The sequence below is a fragment of the Arvicola amphibius genome, chromosome 6 (assembly GCF_903992535.2).
Source record: "Arvicola amphibius chromosome 6, mArvAmp1.2, whole genome shotgun sequence".
NCBI lineage: Eukaryota > Metazoa > Chordata > Mammalia > Rodentia > Cricetidae > Arvicola > Arvicola amphibius.
The window spans coordinates 6,209,894-6,227,994 of record NC_052052.2 but is presented as its reverse complement, the minus strand read 5'-3'; the positions used below and the strand labels follow the sequence as shown (position 1 = coordinate 6,227,994).

Below are 18,101 nucleotides of genomic sequence, written 5' to 3'. Positions count from 1 at the left end.
GGGAGCTGGGCTCTGGAGCTTGGGGTGGGAGAAGTGGAGAATTTAGGAGCAAGGTGTAGGGGCCGATTCTGAGCGAGGAGATCGCAGGGGCGGGCGCCAGGGCTGGGTGCTGAGGCTACTCGGGCGGAGTGTGGACTTGCTGAGACAGGAGCATAGCGCGGGAGGCAGACACAAGGCGTGGAGAGCTCAGGGGCGGGGATTAGGGAAATCAGGGAGGGGTGTGGGGGCTCAGAGCTGGAACCCGAAGAGCTCAGGGGCGGGATTAGAGAGCGCTGTGGTGGACCCGGGAGAGCTCTTCAGCTTAGCAGAGAGCACAGGGGTGGGGCGGACGTTGAGAGCCTTGGGGTGAGACGGCTGCGGCGTAGTCTATAGCCTGGGCGGGGCTGGGACGCGGGCGGGACCCGTGGGCACTTGAGCCCCGGGCGTCTAGATGCCCAGACAGAGGCGACCGCGGGCTCGGCTTGGCCTCGACCTCTCGGTATCTTTGTCCCTGTGCACCCTGGCCGTCTGCCCTTGGTCCCCAGCCGACCATGCCATCCCCCGCGCCTCCCACCGTGCTGCTGCCGTGGGAGCGCGCCGTGGTACTGCTGTCGTGCGTGCTGTCAGCGCTAGGCTCGGGCCTCTTGGTGGCCACGCACGCCCTGTGGCCTGACCTGCGTAGCCGGGCGCGGCGCCTGCTACTCTTCCTGTCTCTAGCGGACCTGCTCTCGGCTGCCTCGTACTTCTACGGGGTGCTGCAGGACTTTGCGGGGCCTTCGTGGGACTGCGTGCTGCAGGGCGCGCTCTCTACTTTCGCCAACACCAGCTCCTTCTTCTGGACGGTGGCCATCGCTCTTTACCTGTACCTCAGCATCGTCCGAGATGCGCGCGGGCCCAACACGGACCATCTGCTCTGGGCTTTTCATCTCATCAGGTGAGTGGGAGATGCTGCTTTGCCTCCAGGCCCCAGACCCAGGCTTACTGGTCCCTGGCCTTGCTTACTGCACTGTGGCACTCGTGCGTCCTCCATCTAGGTGGCAAGGTGGCTTGTCCTACTGGTGGTCATGGCCCCAGGCATCCCTGAACCATGGAAGGATGCCCGGCTTGCCCAAGAGATTAGAGCCAAAGTGTCAGAACATCTCTGAAGAGGGTGGTCCGTGGTGTCTGTCCCAGCTGGAACCTTCGGGCCAGGTGGGGGGGGGGGGGTCAGAGCTTGCCCACAGGGATGAGCCCTGCCATTTAGAAAGGAACTGGGGACAACGATACTGTGCCTTTGCCTCCTTCTTCACCGTGACTTGGCAATCTCTGCTGCCTATGGAGAGAAACTCCAATCTGCAGGCTGGGAGATGATTAGGTGTCTGTCCTGGCAGAAGAGCCCACAACTTCCAGTTCTCTACCACAGTGGGTGTGGTACATCCAGTCACTCCCACAGTGTCTCAACCATAAAACACACAAATGTATGCTTTTTAAGTTTTTCATGCCGTTTATAGACTTCGGGCCCCAGTCACCAGAATTTTTATTCTAAGTTTTTTTTAAAGATTTACTAATTTTATTTTGTGTGTGAGTATTGACTGCATGTATGTATGTGCATCACATGTATGTATGTGTACTTGGTGCCCTTGAAGGTCAGAAGAGGGCATCAGCCCCTCCCCCAACTAGAGTTACAGGTGGTTGTGAACCATCATGTGGGAGCTGGGAATTGAACCCAGGTCTTCTACAAGAGCAACAAGTGCTTTTAATCACCAAGCCTCCTGTCCAGTCCCTCCTAGGAGGACTTGACTGCCTAGAATTCAGGATCTTCAAAACTGAGGTCAGTGGCAAAGGGTTGGCCAGGTTCAGGGCCGTCAGTCACTTGGAGTCTCTGAGAGTAGGGAAACCAAGGTGTTTCCCGGCCTGTCCTGTCCTGTCCTGCCCTGCTTTCAAGCATGTCAGCAAAAAAAAGCTATACCCAGAGGCCACCCTCACCTGTGTCTTTTCAGAGTTCCAAATTCCCGGTGTCCTGTGCTGAACCCAAGGCAGGAATCCTAAGGCCGCTTCCTTGTCTCTTTGCCTGAGCGCAAGGCCCCAGAGTCTGCCCTAATTATAGGTCCTTTCTAAAAACTTGAGTGCTCTCCAAGGGCTAAGAGTGTAGTCAGCGCTTCAGTAGAGACAGGTCACCTGGCTGTCACACGCTGAGACAAGCTGGGAAGAGTCACTTGACCTGCTGCTCTTGCAACTGTTGGAAGGAGACCAGCTGGTCCCAAAGAAATGAAAGAGCGCACTTCTCAGCTGCTCAGGCAAAATCTTCGTACCAGGTCATTCGCAGTGGGGGGACCTACTGCAAAGGGGACTCGGTTTTTCTCCCCTCCAACACACACATCAGACACCAACTATGTCAGAGACCAGAAGTCTTCCATGGTAAGGTTGGAGTCTGAACACAGTTGGCCATTGGCACTTGAAAAGGGGCCCAAGCTGGACCTTTCTTTGCAAGACCTTCTCTTGACTGCACACTTTTCCAAACTGATGAATACTGTCTATTTAAGCAAAGGAACAGGGCCTTCTCTGTAGCCCCTACAGCTGACGATTTTCCTAGTCAGCCTGAGCTGGGAGTGCCCTGCTCAGTTCTCATCAGCGACCCTCTAGGAAGGTTCTGGGATGCTTGGGGAAGTCTTTCTAGGGAAGGCCTGTGTTCTGGAGACTTGCTGGAACCTGCTCAACAGGTTCAGTTACGACCCAGATCCTCCCATGCTAGTTGCTAAAGCCTCTCTGCTCTATAGCCTTGGAGTATTAGGTCATTGCTGCCGAAGGATCTGTGGTATGAAGAATCCTCCTCCCTGGACACAGGCTACCTGACTACCCACTATGTGTTTGTTTAGTTATTAGGCAAGGCCTCCCTGTAGCCCTGGCTGGCCTGGAACCTCCTATCTCTGCCTCCTGTAGGTGCTGAGATTAAAGGTGTATGCTACCTATCAATGATCCACTCCCCCGCACCCCACTCACTACTAAAACTCAAGCCTCTTCTTCAAGCCTTGCAGCCTTGGAAAGGATTTTAATTTTTTTTATTTTTTATTTTCAAGACAGGGTTTCTCTGTAGTTTTTGGTGCCTGTCCTGAACTAGCTCTTGTAGACCAGGCTGACCTTGAACTCACAGAGATCTGCCTGCCTCTGTCTCCCAAGTGCTTGGATTGGATTAAAGGCGTGTGTCACCACCGCCGGGCAGGATTTTAAAATGATAACAGCACACGTGGTGGCTATCTCTGAAGAACAGTCGGGGTTGATGGCGCCTTCCTGGAATCCCAGGGGAGGTAGGGGCGGGAGAATCAGGAGCTCAAAATCTGCTTCAGTGCTATTTAAACTTCAGGTCAGTCTACCATCGTGGGCTGCACGGGTTCTTGTCCCCACCCACCCACCCCCAAACAATAGTTACTGGGAATTGATCAAATAATAGAGAGGCATTTTCTCGTTAAATTAGAAGAAAAAATAATGAGAATACTAATTTGCAAAAGCTAGTGAAGCTGAAGCGCCTGCTTTATTGGTTTTGTAAACGGAATAATCCTTGTAGGAAGCACTTGGTTCCTAACTTCCATCCGGTAATTCTACCGACTGGAGCCTCGTCTAAGAAGAAAGTGCAAAGCACACACACAAAGCGGTGTGTACTCAGGACTCCTGAGGTGGCTGTTGCCATGGTAAGAATCAGAACTAATTTCAGTGTTCAGCAGTAGGGGAAACTAAGTTCAGGGACTTCCTCTCCTTCCTATCCAAAATGCCACCCAGCTGCTAAACGCTGGTGGCCAGTGCTCTAAATCATATTTTTAATGGAATAATAGAATGGGCACAGAAGGGAATCTTTATGGCTTGTTTTCTGGAAATGCTGGGGATTGGAGCCGGTGCTTCCACCCCACACCTGAGAAATCCCATCTCTAAAACCAGCTACAGGCATGAAACACAGAATCCCAGAGAGGCCGTGCACACACAAGTTCCCAGGAAAGCAACCATGAGGCCCCAGCGCCTTCCTCTTAGTACTCAACAGGGTCCCATCCCCGGGGACCTTTCTCCGTGACTGGAGGAGGACAGCTGAGACCCCATCATCTGGCTCCGGAAGCCTTCACAAAGAGCTGCCCCATTATTAGATCACCAGTGCTCCAGCCAGATGGGTGGGGCCGTCACCCACCACTCACAGCAGACAGATGGCCCACGCCACAGAGCTAGGAAGTCGGGGGCTCAGGGGTAGGCGCTAATTCTGACCCCGAGTCTGTGCGTTTCATGATTCTACCTGGCTGGGATAACAATGACTTTAACAAAACTTGTTTACACTGTGCAGGTTTCCCAGTTGTTAGCATCTTGTCTTCTCCCATTATTTTTCTTGAGTAGACGCGATGCCGCCTCGTGTGTGTATGCTTATGTATGTGGCCTTCCCGCAGATGTACACACACCGACACATAACCGTCAGGGTGGCACTGCCACCCGACTGGTGGACTTCATCACTGAGGAAAGTTCTGAATTACGCGTCAAGCTATATTCCATGACTTCTTATCCCTTTGCAAATCTTCCATTTCTCCATCAGTCTTCTTTATAACTCTGGCTTTGAATTTTATTTTTACTTATTGCTTAGGGGGGCTTACGTGTGTCATGGCACCTGTGTGTAGAGGTCAGAAGGCAAACAACTTTGTGGACTTCGCTCTCGCCTCCACCTTTATGTGGATGCAAGGGATTGAGTACCAGGCTGTACGCCTGAGCCTTCTTGCTAGCCCCGCCTTGGCTCTTTTGTTCACTTACTCTTGTTTCTGTTCCTGAGTCCTATCCTCCTGCCCCCACCTCCCTAGTGCTGTGATTATAGGGTTGTGTGCCTCTCTACCCGTTCTCTGCAGTGCCGAGGGTCGGGATGAGACCTAGGCAAGTGCTCTACCAACAGAGCTAAACCCCCGCTCCTAGTTATATTTTGTTTAGGCAGGGCCTTCGTGTGTAGTCTAGGCTGGCCTGAAATTCAACATGTAGCCCAGGTAGCTTCAGACTCAGCCTCCTGAGTGCTGAGGTTACAGACACGTGTCACTCTCCTGGCTCATGACGTTGGCATTGGGGAGATTACAGCATGGTAGCTGTAGGATGTCCCTCAGTTTTTGTATGCCCGATGCTTCTTCACAGGGTTTCAAGTCTGCACTCTGGCAGGTTTCAGAAGCACTTTGGTATTGACTTGGCTAAGGTCACATCTGCCAGGCATGGCGTAGTTATTTCTCTGTCACTCTCTGTTTGGATGTCTTGCATGCATGTATGTTTGTACCACATGTGTGCAGTGCCCAAAGAGGCCAGAAGAGGGTATTGGAACTCCTGAGACTGGAGTTACAGACAGCTGGGAGCCACTATGTAGGAGCTGGGAATTGAACCCTGGTCGTCCGGAAGAGCAGCCAGTGCTCTTAACCATCTCTCCAGCTCTGCTTTTGCTTTGTCGTTCCTTTAGTGCATCCCTGTGAATGTGCCCTGTGGTCATTTGTTTAGGGTGCCCACCTGAGGCCAGGGCTGAAGTTGCCTGAATGGGTCCTTTCCCATTCTTCCTCTACAGCAACTGTCTCCACCCTCAGCAGGGGACAGCTAGCCACCCCCACCCCTGCCCCTGTTCTACCAGATCAGTTCTAGAGTCATTGAATAGGGCTGGGAGGTAGGGTGTTGTCTCTTGGGGTCAGAGGAAAGGGTCCTGACTGAGCTGGCCACCAGCAGTCTGGATTTCTGGCTCCACTTCTGGGTGTGACTGAATGCGAAACAGCTGTATTGCGCTCTCTTTCTCCCCCCCCCCCCCCCATGCATGCACACACACGCCCCTCTGGAGCTCCCTTGCATTTATGGAGGAAGAAAGAGTCTTACGTTCCAAGCTGACCCAAAGACTCTGCTGTGTGGGGAGTGGAAAGTCCCACCATAGTGGAAAGAAGCAAAGATAGGGACTAGCCGAGCCTAGTGGCATCTAACTGAAATCCCAGGCTGAAGCAGAGAGATTGCCGTGAGTTCAAGGGCAGAGCTGGATTTCGGGGTTCTTCCTGCCGTGTCTCAGTGTTCTCTCCAAGACTCATGCTGGAGAGGGGGTCTGGGAAGGAGAATGAATTAATTCATTTGTGGTTTTTTTTTTTTTTTTTTTTTTTTTTTTTGAGGCAGAGTCTCAGCTTGGCCTCAACCTTGTTCTGTAGCCCAGTATTCTCTCAGACTCTTGACCTTCCTGTCACACTTCCCCAGAGCAAGGATTACAGGTGCTATCCCCCATGCCTACCTTGGCATTTGTTTTAGACAAGGTCTCCCACTGTAGCCCAGACTCCCAGACTAGCCTAGAACTCACTGGGTAGCCCAGGAGACTGGCTTTGCTTTAAGGTCAGCCTTCCTTGCCTCCCGGGCGCCACGCCCACCTCTTGCTCAATTGCTGTTGTAGGGGTCTGTAGACTGGGGGCTTTTAGAGCCGGTAAGTGTTGATGAGGGAGGAGGAGCCTCCACCAAAGAATGTCTGACCTCCACATCTTCTTTCTTGTGGCTTGTTTTTTTGTTTGGTTGGGTCTTTTGTTTCTTGGTTGTCTTTTTGAGAGATAGTTCTCAGTAGTCTTGGCTGGCCTGGAACTCACTACATAGATCAAGCTCATAGAGAAACCTGCATGTCTCTTGTCTTTCTTGGCCTCCGAAGTGCTGGGATTTAAACCATGTGCCACCATGCCCTGCTCATCCTTACGTATTTTAAACAACAAAAATTCTTTCCAGGCTTGGGAGAGAGATGCTGAGGGAGGAGGATTGCTGGTGAAACATCCTTTGGTTCCACCAGCCAGTCATGGTGGGGTTGAGGGGGTTGGGGGGCAGATGGGGAGATGGGGGGCTGGTATAGGCCATTCAACAGCAATCCACAGGACAAAGGGAATTCCTTTATAGACTTTAGAGTGGGGATCTCTATGCTTAGAGGGGAGCAGTCTCAGAGTTTAGCCATTCTGTAAACCTGCTCAGAAAGTGAGTCCTATTGCCCCACCCTGTCTCGGGGCTGCTGCTGATGCATGCTAGGAATTTAGCTGCTTAGGGAAGGGCCTGGACGGGAGGTAAGGCTCCTATGGTTTCCTCCACAGTCTACAGGGCGGCCTCTGATCTAACACTGGGCAGGCAGTCTCTTGAGCAGCATGCCAGGGCATCAGTGCCCCCCACATTGGAGCTGGTTTCTGTCTATTCTTCTACTCAGTGTCTTTCCCCAAGATTATATGGTAAGATCTTACAGTGGGAAACCCAGGGCAAGAGCCTCAGGGACAGTAGAGGTTACTCTTGATTCTTCCGAGAGTATCAAACTGCTTCTCTTCCCCCAGGACCTAGGTGGGCAGGGGCGTCTGCTGAGGGCTACAGTGTCATCAGGTGGGTCCTGCATTGCACAGGATACCCCTCCCCCTCCCACAGCTGAAGTCACAGAATGACCTCATGGTGACCTTCCTAGAGACTGACCCCCTGAACCTCTCCCACGTCCTAGCTCTGTCCCATGAGAGGGACAATAAGTAACCATTGTCCTGGGGAAGCTGCCTCTCTGCACCCTGGCTCTTTTCCGCTGGGCTTCCCTCTGGCTCCTCCCCAGAGCTGTTCTGAACAGGGAGCGTTGTTGCCAGACAGTCTCCTCTACCCCCCCCCGCCCCGCCCTGTTCTGTTAACACTTTAAGGCTGTCTATAACCACTGGGTCCTTAAACCAGGAATTGCCATTTGGGGTACAGAGCAGGTGAAGGAAGACCCCACCCACACTTTGTTTCCTACCCAGAAGTTGCCAGCCTCCAAGGATCAGGAGGAACCGAGAAACACGGGAATCTGACTGTGGGAGTTAACTTGCTGCATAAATGATGCCTGAAACCCACTTGCACCTGGGGCCCATCGTGGGACAGACTGGGGCCTGGGCTAATGGTTCAAATGCTCTTTGGAAAGCAGTGGGAAGCTTTTCCACTGAACTCTGCCAAGGGGGAGGAATGCCCCCACTCTATAACAGACCGTCCCCAGATGGGCAGAGCTGGGATCCCCAAGGGGCCTGGTTCCAGCGGTCATCCAGCACATTGCTATTCTGAGGACAGCCACCTGCCTGAGGCCATCACAAATGCCAGGGGGATTCCTAGTATGTGGGTGGCTTGCCTCTTTCCTGTGTGACGGCTTCCAGTTTCGCTTCCCTGGGGATTTAAAGCTAGAATGGTAGAGTCCCCAGAGGGCCTTGACTGGAGAAAGCCAAGAGGCTTTGTTTCAGTTTTCTCTTCCCTAAGTTCTTCTAGTTCATTCCTTTGACTCTGGGGCCCAGCTCCCCCGGGGCTGGGGTAGTGACCCCTCCCAGAACTCCTGCCTCTGTCCTGCATGGGGTATCAACAGCAACCGGCAGCCTGGGCTGCTTGAATGTCTTCCCTCATAGCTCTGAAGCTAGACGCTCAAGGTGTGGGCAAGGAGATGGTTGGCTCATAGATGGTGCTGTCTCCCTGGACCCTCACAAGTTGTCCCTCTGTGCTTGTCGGAGTCAGAATCTGCTCCTACGAGATACCTGCTCTTGGGTGTGGACCCGCTGGCAGCCACCTCATTAGAATTTAGTTAACTCTTGAAGGACCTTGTCTCCAAACATTCATTTTCTCAGGTTCTGAGGGTCAGGGCTTGAAGAGACAGATCTGGAATGGAACACAGTTCAGTCTGTTACTGCCTGAGAAGGGAGGAAGTCGATGCAGAGCCTGACCTTGGGTTCCAGGCGAACACGAACTAGGAGCCCGGGCACTGAAAGGAGGTGCTGTTGGTGCCACTCCAAGTGAGAGATTTCTAGCTTTCTTCCTCCGGACAGACCCTAATCCGTGAGGTACCCTGATTCAGAATCAGAGGTTTGGAGAGCACGGCCCACATGAGACTCTGTCTCAAAAAAACTTAAGCGATGGAGGTGACTTTAATAATACCAAGAACTAGCCGGGCGATGGTGGCGCACACCTTTAATCCCAGCACTCGGGAGGCAGAGGCAGGAGGATCTCTGAGTTCGAGGCCAGCCTGGTCTACAAGAGCTAGTTCCAGGACAGGCTCTAGAAACTACAGGGAAACCCTGTCTCGAAAAACCAAAAAAAAAAAAAAAATAATAATAATACCAAGAACTGTGTGGCAGAGACAGCTGAAGAGATGGTTCTGCAGTTAAGAGCACTTGCTGCTTTTGCAAGTTTGGTTTCTAGCACCCACACAGCTGCTCACAACCGCCTGAAACTCCCGTTCTGGGGGAAATGACACTCCCTTCTGGCCTCCGTGTGATATGCATACATACATGCAGGCAAAACACGCTCACATCCATGAAATAAATAGATCTTTAAAACATAAAGAGTAAAAGTGTCACTAACCCCAAATTGAAGCAGAGACAGTGCCCTGTGGGGGCAGACAGGAAGCTGAGTATCCAGCAGGGAGGCCACGAGAAGAATGGGGGCAGAAGGAACAAGGAAGCATTTGAGCAACCTGGGAGCACCGTGCTTCGTCTGGCGAAGAAGTCCCTTAGTCATGGTCTGGTGAACTTACAGTCTGTGTCGTATTCTCTGTGTTTTCCGTTTCTTCAGAGAGGGTCTCACTCTGCAGCCCAAGCTGGCTTCAGACTCCCGGCAATCCCCGGGCTTCAGCTTCCCTAGTGCTGGGGTTACAGGCCTAGCTTTCACTTTCTTCTTAGATGCTATAGAAAATGAAAGTTATGAGCTCGCTTTGTATGACAGGATCACTCTTAATTCCTGAGCATGACTGGTCGGGCAGAGTGGGGCTCCCCAAAAGCATCCCTGGAGAGTCCATCGGCTGTATGGGCTTGACGCATACTTGATATAAAAACATGAATATGTGTTTTTGCTTGTAGATCTTTAAAAATTACATTTATTTATTTTTGAGGGGCAGGCACGAATGTGCCATGGCACACACGTGGAGGTCAGAGGGCAACTTATGGAAGTCAGTCTGTCCTTCTGCCACGTGGGTCCCAGGGACGGAACTCAGGTCACCAGGCTTAGTATTTTACCCACTAAGCTGTCCCAGCAGCCCCAAGTACTGGATATTTTCGTATCACGTACAGGCTGCTGTCGTGATTGTCCTCTGAGCCTACTTATCCCAGCCGGGCTTGCTGACTGTTAGCATTCCCTCATGAGGAGGTCGAGAGGTCACAAGACCCTCACCTGAGTGTCCAGCCGCTTCTTGCCACCTGTTGTTTGTCCCTCTGCCTTACTTGCGTGTGTCCTTGGGGAGGGGCTGGAGTACATAGGAAGACTAAGGGGTGGGGGAGCCTCCATCTAGGTGACCCATGGGGAAGTCCTCATCCCTGCTGGCTAAAGGAACGGTTTTCTGATACGGCCTTTTAGGAGGGAGCATCCACACCCCTATAAGTCACCCCCTACTTATGAGCTATAAGGAACCCCCAATAAATTTATTGGTTCTCCAGAGGGAACTTCGGCAGAAATGTGTCTCAGTTTGGGACCTTAGGGGAAGGAGTAGACATTGCTTATGTACCCTCGCCCCGAGGAATTTTAGCTAGAGCTGTGCGCTTCCTATCCTTCCATCACTGACATGTATGATAAATGTACATATGTATGTGTGTATGTATGTATGTGTGTGTCTGTCTGTCTGTCTGTCTGTCTGTCTGTGTGTCTGTCTGTATGTGTGTGTATGTGTGTGTGTGTGTCTGTCTGTGTGTGTGTGTCTGTATGTGTGTGTGTGTGTGTCTGTGTGTGTGTATGTATGTATGTGTGTCTGTCTGTCTGTGTGTGTGTGTGTACACACTCCGCACATCCACCTGCTTTATTCTGTTGAACATTGAAACATTACAGCAGATGAGGTCTCGCCTGGGAGCCCAGGCCTCCAGCATGTCTTCCTTCCCAGTGCTGGGATTACAGGCGTGTACTGCCAAGCCCGCCTCTAATCACAGTCTTCCCGGCAGCTGGCACATGTGTGGCTGCCTGGGCTTGTGGGAGCCGCACGGATGCTCATCTGGCTTTCCTCAGATGATGCCATCATCATCCCCACCCTGTGGAGATGCTGCGTGCTGAAGCTAAGCAGCTTGCCCAAGTGGCCACAGAGTGGTAGTTTGGACCCAGCCCATTGCATCAAAGTCGGAGCACCCAACCCCTGTGTCACCTCCATAAGAGGCGTCCCTTTGATAAGGTTTCTTGGAAAGGAGACTCGGAGCTTGGGCCTATTCCAGTTGTGTTGCGGTGGGGGTGTTCTCCAAATGGCGGAGCCGGGTAGGGTCCCCAGCGATGCACCACCTGACAGATGTTCTAGACAGTCACTTTGACCCTTGCCGGGCTACACTCTCTCCACATGAGAAAGGAGGCCTCAGAGCCAAGGGGATTTGCCTACATATAACTTACGATTCTAGACCCTGGATTCTCCCAATTCCTGAAACCCAAGATCCCCAGGTTGCCAGGGGACTGACTGAGGCTGTGAATGTTGAAGCCTGATGTTGGCTTACGGGGCCGCACCCCTGTGGGTGCAGGGAGAGGAGCCGGCTGGGGCGTGTAAGAGTGGATCTGTCTGGCTACCCCTCTCTGAGGAGCACTGGACCTTTATTTTTTAATTATTATTTTTCTGTACAAGTATTTTGCCTGCATGTCTATCTGCCTACCTTGCGTGTGCCAGAAGAGGGCACCGGGTCCTCTGAAACTGGAGTTAGCAGTCTGTAAATACTAGCATTGGTGTCTAGATCTAAGTACTCACAACCTCAGTCAGTCCCCTGGAAACCTGGGGGAGTGCAGAAGTTGGGAGTGGATTCTCTGGGCCTGGATCATAGGCCATGAGCAGGCAGGCGCCCTTGGCCCCAGATGGTTGTGAGGTACCAAACCCGCATCTTTTGCAGGTTGCGCCATTCGGGAGATTGTCTTGGGAGTGTCTCGGTCTGTAGCTCAGGCTAGCATTTTACTATGTAGTCCAGGTTAGCCTGAAACTTACTGTGATCTATCTGCTTCCACCTCCCAAACACTAAGGTTACAGGCATATGCCACTGTGCCCGGTTTCTGTGGTGCGAGAGATCGAACCCAGGGCTTCATCCATGCTACACAATCAATCGCTCTTCTGACCAAGCCACAAAGTCCTGAAATTCTCAGAGCAGTCTCCCCCATGCCCTTCCTGCCCTCCCTTGATTTACAGGAACACACTATCTGATGCTGGTTTGGGGAGCACTGTCCTTTGCAGGGAGGACCCCCATCATTTTGCTCACGATAACACTTCAGGGTACTAGGGGCTAACCTTGGCTCCCCTCTTTTCATGTATTCTTCAGCTGGGGTGTCCCGCTGGGCATCACAGTGGCAGCTGTCTCTCTGAAGAAGATAGGCTACGATGCCTCCGACGTGTCCGTGGGCTGGTGCTGGGTGAACCTGGAGGCTGAGGACCGTGTCATGTGGATGCTCCTGACTGGGAAGCTGTGGGAGATGCTGGCTTATGTCTTACTGCCTCTACTGTACCTTCTGGTCAGAAAACACATCAACAGAGCGGTAGGTGTCTGATGTGCTGGTCTTTCGGGGACAGGCTGATTCTCTAAGGGACCAAACTAGTGCCAGGCCATAGGAACTCTGTGTTTGGACTGAATACAGGATTGTGAATAGGCTAGTTGGCTAAATAGTCCTGGTATAAGTGAGATGGAAGTAGCTGGACCGAGAGCTGTGTTCTCAACCGCGGTCCTGCACTGCCACCGTGTGGCCATCCCAGTATTACACTAAGAAGTTCAAAGTCAAGGATGGTGGCCACAGATAACTTCACCCACCCTTGGTGGTCAAAATTGTGTCCCAAGTGTCAGCCTTTTCAGGAGATCATAAGTCAATAGGGCTGTCCAGAAAGGGAGAGTTGTCTTCAGAGAGGATCTTGAAGCCTAAGCAATCAAGGTCAAAGATAAACTGATCGAGGCTGAAGCAGTCATAACTTTGCCCTGAATTTGGACTCCAGCCAGTGAGAATCCCATTCATTTATTTTATTTATGCCTTTTTTTTTTTTGAGACAGAGTCTTGTTTCGTTTGTTGAGATGGGGTCACATGTAGTTCAAGCTGGCCTGGAATTCACTATATTGTCAAGAATGACCTTAAGATTCTGATGGTCCTCCTGTCTCCACCCCTCGGGTACTAGGATTGCAGGTGTGCACCACCACGCCAGTTTCTGCAGTGCTGGGAATCGAACCCAGGGCTTCATATGTGATGTGAGAGCTCTATCAAATGTATTGTATCCCTTTGCCCTGGACACAGACACGGGGTCTGATGTGGCCCAGACTGGCCTGAGACTTTGTAGCCGAGGACAGCTGTAAACTCCTGATCCTCCTGCCTCTGCTTCTCACGGAATGAAACTATAAGCATGCCTGGCTCATTTTTTTCCCCAAGTCTTATTGGGATGTTTTGTTTTGTGTTACTAGAGACTGAACTCGGGACCTCTGCTTGCTTAAAAACTCTTACCACTCAGCCACACCTATAGGTATGGGTTCTTCTGACCTAGCAGTTCGTTTCCTTTGAACTTTCTTTTCCTTCCTTCCTTCCTTCCTTCCTTCCTTCCTTCCTTCCTTCCTTCCTTCCTTCCTCCCTCCCTCCCTCCCTTCCTTCCTTCCTTCCTTCCTTTCTTTTTTTTTTGAGACAGTCTCACTGCGTAGCACTGGCTGGCCTTGAACTCTCACAGAGATCCACCTGCCCCTGCCTCCCCAGTGCTGGGATTAAAGACCTTCACACCCGGCCCTGAGCAGCCACTCCTGAGTTAGGATGCTCCTTGCGGGCATCTGTGTTCTTGGGACACCGCATCCCTGTGCAGCACTTACACCACTGTCAGCTGAGACTCCAGTTCTCCGTTTAGCCCATCTTCACCTGCCCTGTGTCCTCGCTGGGCCCTGGACTGGACTCCAGTCTGGAGTCCTGACTGGAGAGCGGAGTTACCAGTGCGTTCCCTCACAGACACCCTCTTCTGCATGCTCTTCTTCCCACTGACCTGGAAGATGGGGGCTGCTCCTGGGGAATAAAGTCCCCCACGCCTCCTCCAGCTCTACCAGGCTCTACCCCAGTGTGTGTGCTTTTTGTCCTTCCTAGATCAGGGCAGGAGCCCCCTGCTTGCCAGGCTGGCCCTGGCATGTGACAATTAGCTCTTGCGGTTTGGCAAGGGTTTTCAGAAAAGCAAAGGTATAGGGTGGGCAGGGAAATGAGGACATAGAGTCATCTCCTGCCTGGAGATGGGAAGGGGAGCTGAGAATGAATGTGGAGGCAAGCTTGGTTCTGAGGAGCAGCCAAGTGGTCCGGCTTCACCAGGCTGCACCACCTCCCGTTGGCCTCTCTGCCCTGCCCCTCCCCATCTGTGGGAGACGGGCACTGCTGCTGTCATGGACCCTTAGGGGAGGAGGAGGAGGGTCCTTTAATCAGGTATGCTGTTGAAGCTTGCCACTCAGATGCCGGGCATATGGTTAGTCCCTCACCAGGATTCAGTGTCTTCAACACATGGCCAGCCTCAAACCTCTCTTTAGCCAGTTCATTTGGCTTTACCAATTTGATTGTGATTTGAAATCGAGCATCCTTCCTGCCGTGACCAACGTTCCTCAGGAATGCAAGAGCCAAGGCTTGCTCCTTTCTTTCCTCAGCCCCAGGGATCTCGTGTTGTGGAGGGGTGGGGTGGATAGCAGCGATAAGCTGAGCGATAAGGGTGAGCGATGTCAGGGGAGGGAGGTTGGGAAGAAGGGTTGGCTGGAATGGGCTCAGGGCTGTCTGCAAAATGGCTGTCTGTGAGCTTCATCCAGAGTGTGACCCTGGGGAAGGACTTGAAGCTGGGGGAACTGCAAGTGACTGAGCGCTCCAGATGCAAAGACCAGCTAAGACCCAGGGCTGGAGGAGACCCAGAGCAAGGGAGAGAATGGGCTCACCCTCAGGGACTAGCGTAAGGAAGGGTTGAAGTGGAGCCACCAAGGGCTTGGAGTAACGGGCTCGTCAAACCTGCCGTATGCCCTCTGAGAACTTGCCTCCTGCTTTGGGGACGACCTGCCGTGGGAAGGAGGGAGACTAAGTAGACATGGTGACCATGCCTAGCCCATGCCATGGTGGTGAGTCAAAGTATCCAGTTTCTGGGTCCGTTCTGGAGGTGTGGCCTTTATGACTTGCCTATAGGTCAGGTGTGCCCGGGGAAGAAAGGAGTAAAAGATGATGCCCAAGTCACATGGGTGACAGGAAGGATGAAGTGTCATTTGTCTGAAATGAGGGTGCAGTGGACCTGAGGGTTGAGATGACTTGTTTATCCTGGGCAGGGTTTATGACATCTCGGAGACACCCCTGTGGAGATGTGGAGTAGGCAGGGGGTCCGATCTGAGAGTTGGCGGTTGTGGGGGATGACTCCCGGTTTATCTGATAGACTCCAGACCTCCTCAGCGTCCCAGTGGAAAAGGCCACAGTGCCCCCTCTCCGGGCTGGTGGGTTGTGTGGTCGTGTGGATGTGTGTGGGTGGTTGCGGGCAGAGGCCGCCTGGCTCAGGTCTTTGCTCCCTGTCCTTCATACAGCACCAGGCCCTCTCCGAGTACCGGCCCATCTGTGAGGGGCGCCCACTGCAGCGAGGCTCCTCCACCTCCATGGCTGATAAGAAACTGATCCTGATTCCACTCATATTCATCAGCCTCCGGGTCTGGAGCACCGTGCGCTTTGTCCTGACCCTCTGCGGCTCCCCCGCTGTCAAGGCTCCTGTGTTGGTTGTTCTGCACGTATGTCTGTCCCCGTGGGCCCTGCTACCCCACAGTGGCATGGCCAGATCCCTTCCCTATAGACTGACAGGTGCCAGTGTGTTGGCCAGGATGGGCCTATGGGAAGCGGGGTAGCTCAGTGTCCTTTCCCTGTCCTCAAACAAGCATGGCTTTGCAGGTAGGGATGGGGAGAAATCTGTGTGGTTGTTCTGAGCAACCTAGAGATGCCATTGTAGAGTTAACTGATCCTGGATCCTTCTCACTGCAGAAGGCCTAAATGCAAGTCTGGCTAGGTGGCCAGCCAGTTCTGGCCTGTCCAGAACTCTGCTTAAGGCCACATGTCTGAGCTCATCCCGCCACAATGTAGAGGCTGGGACTAGAAAGGTCATAGGATTCATAGCAGCCCACTGAGTCCCCACGACTATATTTCTGGGATACTCCCAGCCCTGTGTTTATGCCTCTCCTCTCCCCCCAGGGCATTGGGAACACTTTCCAGGGAGGGGCCAACTGCATCATGTTCGCCCTCTGCACCCGCGCAGTCCGCACGAGGCTCTTGTCTCTCTTCTGCTGCCGCTGCTATCCTCAGCCGTCTACCCAGAACCCTCTTGGGGCTCCTACTCCCCACAAGATGAGAGAATCTCAGGAATCCAGACGGACTCCAGAAGTTCCCAGCACCTGATTGGTGGACTTCCCTCCTTGTTCTCACTGGTGCTGCCTTCCTGGTTCCTGCTGCTGCCGCCAGATACAGGGTCGCCCACCGGAGGAAGTCTTGACTAGGGAAGCTCCGCCCTGTGAAGGAACGGCGGTCAGGGCAACCTCTTCTACCTCCTAGACTCTCAGGCAGGCTGTGCGTTCGTTCCCTGCACACCCGTGTCCTGGTTCAAAGATATGGGATGCAGGGAAGCCAGCAATGCAGGATCCCGCCAGGGCACTGGTTCTCAGTGTCCTGAAGCACCAGCACTGTTTACAGTTTGAGGGGCCCATACCTATGGACCTCTCCGAGAAATGCACCCCGACCCAGCATCACAGTATGGGGTCCAGGTTTGGCACGGTGTTGAGATTCACAGGGAACCTGGAGAAGTTAGAGCTCAACAGCAGAGCCATTTCCCTTCAACCAGGTCCCAAGTCCGCTACCATCACAGGAGACACCGTCATTGACCCAAACCACCCAGGCACACACTCATGGGCATCTCACGGATTCTCTGCTTGGCTCATCAACCCTCAATATTTATTGCATTTGAGTTTCAGCACAGGCCAGAGTCCAGAGTCCTGCCCATGAGTCAATCACACAACGCTCAGGTCCTTTCTGGGACCAAGACAGAAGGCAGCTCAGCTCCAGTCCCTAAGGACGACATATAGTTTCTACCTGCTGTTTTCATAGAACCTTTGTTCTCAGTGATTCTTACAGGGGTGAGTCAGGAGGGTGTCTGGCTTCGCGCCTTATTTAGTTAGTTTTGGTTTGCTTGTTTGGTTTTTTTTTTTGTTTTTTTTGTTTGTTTTGTTTGTTTGTTTGTTTTGTGGTCAGAGGGTTGGTGAATGGTCCAAACACTGACTCCTTCCCAAAGGGGAGCCTTTGGAAATTCAGCCTTGGGCTGGGATATAGCTCATTGTGCTTCCAGGTTGGTCCCTGTACCAAAAATATTTAAAAAGCTTTTTTTTTTTTTCTTGGTAGTTATTTATGGGATATAGAAATAGGATTCTGAGGTGATTTCATTTTATTTAATTTGTTTGAGATAGGGTCTCATTATATAGCCCTGGCTGGTCTGGAACTTGCTGTGTAGACCAAGCTGGCTTCGAACTCACAGAGATTCACTTGCCTCTGCCTCCCGATAATTACATTTTTTAAAAAAGGTTTTGTTTGTTTTGTTTTGTGCTTCCTGTACTAGGTCCTTGCTCTGCCACTGGGTTCTACCCCAAGCCTTCCTTTTGTTCCTTTTGTTTTGAGCAGAGTCTCACTAAGTTGCCTCAACTGGCCTTGAATTCTCTGTCAGCCAGGCTAGACTTGAACTTGTGTTTTCCCTACCTCAACCTCCCAGGAAGCTAGTACTAAAGCCTCGGGGCAGCATGCCCAACCAAAGAAGGGCATGAGAGAGCTATGTTTCCGCTTCCACTCAGCGGCTCTTCTAGCAAGCCTTCCCTCATTTCAGAGAGCTAGGTACTCGGTGTCTCAGACCCGCCACCGTGCAGGCAAGTCAAGGAAATGTTCTACTATGCCTACAGACAGTGCCCTTGGATTCTGTCAGTACCCCACAAAGCAGAGTGGATTCACAGAGCCTGGTAAAGTGGCTGAGGATGAGGAGGACAGAGCCACACTGGGTCGTCAATTCCCATTTTGTTCTCAAACAACGTCTCTCTCAGAAAAGGACTCGTCAGAGGACTGTGTCCATATGCTCCTTTTCTGATTTCCTTGGGAAGTGTTTCTTTAGGAAAATCTACACGAGGTGGGTTCCCTCATGGGCATCAAAGAAAGCTCCTCAGCCGGGGGCTGGCTGTTTACAGAAACAGCCTACG

General features: G+C 52.3%; 1 protein-coding gene across 1 annotated transcript; it reads left to right on the top strand.

Annotated features, from left to right (window-relative positions):
* Positions 1-530: 530 nt before the first annotated feature.
* On the top strand, positions 531-16,269 carry Gpr157 (G protein-coupled receptor 157). The gene is made up of 4 exons (XM_038332383.1): positions 531-913; positions 12,189-12,402; positions 15,414-15,611; positions 16,066-16,269. The coding sequence occupies exons 1-4, from the start codon at positions 531-533 to the stop codon at positions 16,267-16,269; spliced, it is 999 nt and encodes a 332-aa protein (XP_038188311.1).
* The last annotated feature ends 1,832 nt before the right edge of the window (positions 16,270-18,101 follow it).